General features: G+C 42.5%; 2 protein-coding genes and 1 long non-coding RNA gene across 16 annotated transcripts in view; 2 read left to right on the forward strand and 1 right to left on the reverse strand.

Annotated features, from left to right (window-relative positions):
- Positions 1-2500, forward strand: part of cemip (cell migration inducing hyaluronidase 1) — a 1140081-nt gene that overhangs the window by 502683 nt on the left and 634898 nt on the right. The gene's annotated exons all lie outside the window — the stretch shown is intronic.
- Positions 1-2500, reverse strand: part of LOC141375309 (uncharacterized) — an 89362-nt gene that overhangs the window by 70219 nt on the left and 16643 nt on the right. The gene's annotated exons all lie outside the window — the stretch shown is intronic.
- The window catches only part of il16 (interleukin 16), a 114990-nt gene that overhangs the window by 35671 nt on the left and 76819 nt on the right, over positions 1-2500 (forward strand). For all 7 annotated transcript variants that reach the window (XR_012383146.1, XR_012383143.1, XR_012383144.1 and 4 more), the window contains exon 3: positions 1749-1861. Coding sequence is in view for 2 of the 7 variants with exons in the window: in XM_021477711.3 (XP_021333386.2) it covers positions 1749-1861 (113 nt within the window). In the remaining 5 variants the exon portion in view is untranslated. The remainder of the gene's footprint in view (positions 1-1748; positions 1862-2500) is intronic.

Genomic DNA, 2500 nt, shown 5'->3' on the forward strand with positions numbered 1-2500 from the left:
GCGACTTATATAGTTCGTCACAATAGTTCACACAAAACCTGAAAATTACTACATCATTTATTTTCCTTCACATAGTTTCAAACCTTTATGAATTCTTTTTGATTGCACCCATAAGAAGATATTTTCAAAAATGCTGGTTGATTCATTGATTTCAAATGGTAAGACAAATATACATGGAAGTCAAAGAGTTCATCAGTCAGCATTCTTCAAAACATCTTCTTTTGTGTTCAATAGGAACCGGTTTTGAACAAATGAAAGGTGAGTGAATGATGACAGAGTTCTCATTTTTGGGTGAACTACGCCTTAAAAGTCCAGGGTCACACATTAGAATAGATGTTTTTGTAAGGGGTGGCACAGTAGCTCAGTGGCTAGCACTGCCATCTCACGGCAAGAAGATCGCTGGTTTGAGTCCCAGTTTCCCAAATTTGCTTGTTCTCCACGCAGTGGCGTAGCGGACGGGCCCGCAGGGCACGCACCGCGGGGGGGCCCCGTGTGATTAGGGGGCCCTGTGTCCTCGCGATTTTCAATAATTGAAAATCCAGCAACCGCAATAATCAAACTCTTGGGAACAACTGTGGTCGGAACCAAAGTTCACAGGTCTGTGTTCTCTAAACACTACTGTGGACTACTTCATTCTGATTGCTTGCCGCCAAACCGCGTCATATCATAGCTCAAAGTTGACTTGATTTGATCTCTCCTCGACGCTCACACAGGAGAAGACGCGCCGCGCTGTTTCTCGCCGCCGGTTCTCATTGAAAATAAATGACTTCTGGCAACTTTGACGCTCTCGCCGCTTTCGGTTTGTGATCTCCTCAGTTTGTTGTAGCTCCACCACCACCCCACCCCCCACCCCCCCATCAACAGGGGGCACCGTCAGTGATCCCTTTACATTTACATTTTACATTTAGTCATTTAGCAGACGCTTTTATCCAAAGCGACTTACAAATGAGGACAAGGAAGCAATTTACACAACTAAGAGCAACAATGAATAAGTGCTATAGGCAAGTTTCAGGTCTGTATAGTCTAAGAAGGGAAGTATTAGTATTAGTATTTATTTTTTATTTTTTTTATTTTTATTATTTTTTTGTACAGTTAGTGTGATATTCAAAGAGGCAATTGCAGATTATGAAGTGAAGTGGAGACTCCCTGCAGGGAGGCCTCCGCATTTTCCGCTACGCCACTGTCTCCACGTGTTGGCATGAGTTTTTCTCCGGCTTCCCCCACAGTCCAAAGATATGCGCTGTAGGTGAATTGAATGAACTAACATTGGCCATAGTGTATGAGTGTGACTGTGAATGAGTGTGTTTCCCAGTACTGGGTTGTGGCTGGAAGGGCATCTGCTTCATTAATCCTACGCCAGAATAGTCAGCGCTGTGGTGACCCCTGATAAATACAGAACTATGCTGAAGGAAAATGAATGAAGTTTTTGTAAGAAATGCTCTCAGACTTATATTTAAATATTTGTTGCCAGTACTGGTTTTGTACACACACACACACACACACACACACACACACACACACACACACACACACACACACACACACACACTTCTCTTTAACACTGATCTGGTTGATCCTGTGAAACAGTGCAGCTAGTAAAGGTCACTGATGTGGTTCAATGGTGTAATAAAGCTCAGCTATAATGGTCACAATTACTCCGGCTGTTAAAGTGTGGATGTTTTCTGCTAGTGTGTGTGTGCGTAATAGTGCAGGCCTTGTGTAATGTTCTGCTGCTTCTTGTGGAGCAGGAGACCAGTTTCTGGAGGATGTGTGTCGCCACACGAGACGATGCTTTACACACGGCGGACAGAAAACTCCAAAACTGCGACAATGAAGCTTCTGTTGCTCAGGATTTACACAGGTAATAACCAGCTCATTCTGATACACACACACACACACACACACACACACACACACACACATTATATATATATATATATATATATATATATATATATATATATATATATATATATATATATATATAAATATTTTAGGGATGCCACCGTTCTCAATATAATATTGAACCGTACGGTACGACCTCCACGGTTTAATACGCGCTTGTGAATTGCGGTTTTCTTGGTTTTGCGTTGAAATGATTGATGTGCGTTTTATGTCTCCCCGAATTGACTGTGTGTGCCTCTAAATCCATGAGCTGAGATGAGAAACTCCTCCCTGTGAGTAAATATCCAATCACTATGCTCTAAAGTTAAAGTTAAGGGGCGCTTGACCATCATTCCACACTTTAACATTGCAAACGGCGGTAAAGTGAGGCTGAGGCAACAGTACAAGGAAGAGACGGTGAAGTGAGGCAACAGTACTAGGAAGCGCCGGCGTCTTTCAAATCTGCGGTGTGAGGACATTTCGGTTTTGCTGGTAAGTGTAATGCCATTAAAAGAAAAAACGGTGAACAAAAAATAACTGTGTTTAAGCATTGTTTTACACGTAAAACCATGACTGCACATCTGCAGCGCCATCACCCAGCAATATCACTGTCTAA

This window comes from Danio rerio, chromosome 7 (assembly GCF_049306965.1).
Source record: "Danio rerio strain Tuebingen ecotype United States chromosome 7, GRCz12tu, whole genome shotgun sequence".
Lineage (NCBI taxonomy): Eukaryota > Metazoa > Chordata > Actinopteri > Cypriniformes > Danionidae > Danio > Danio rerio.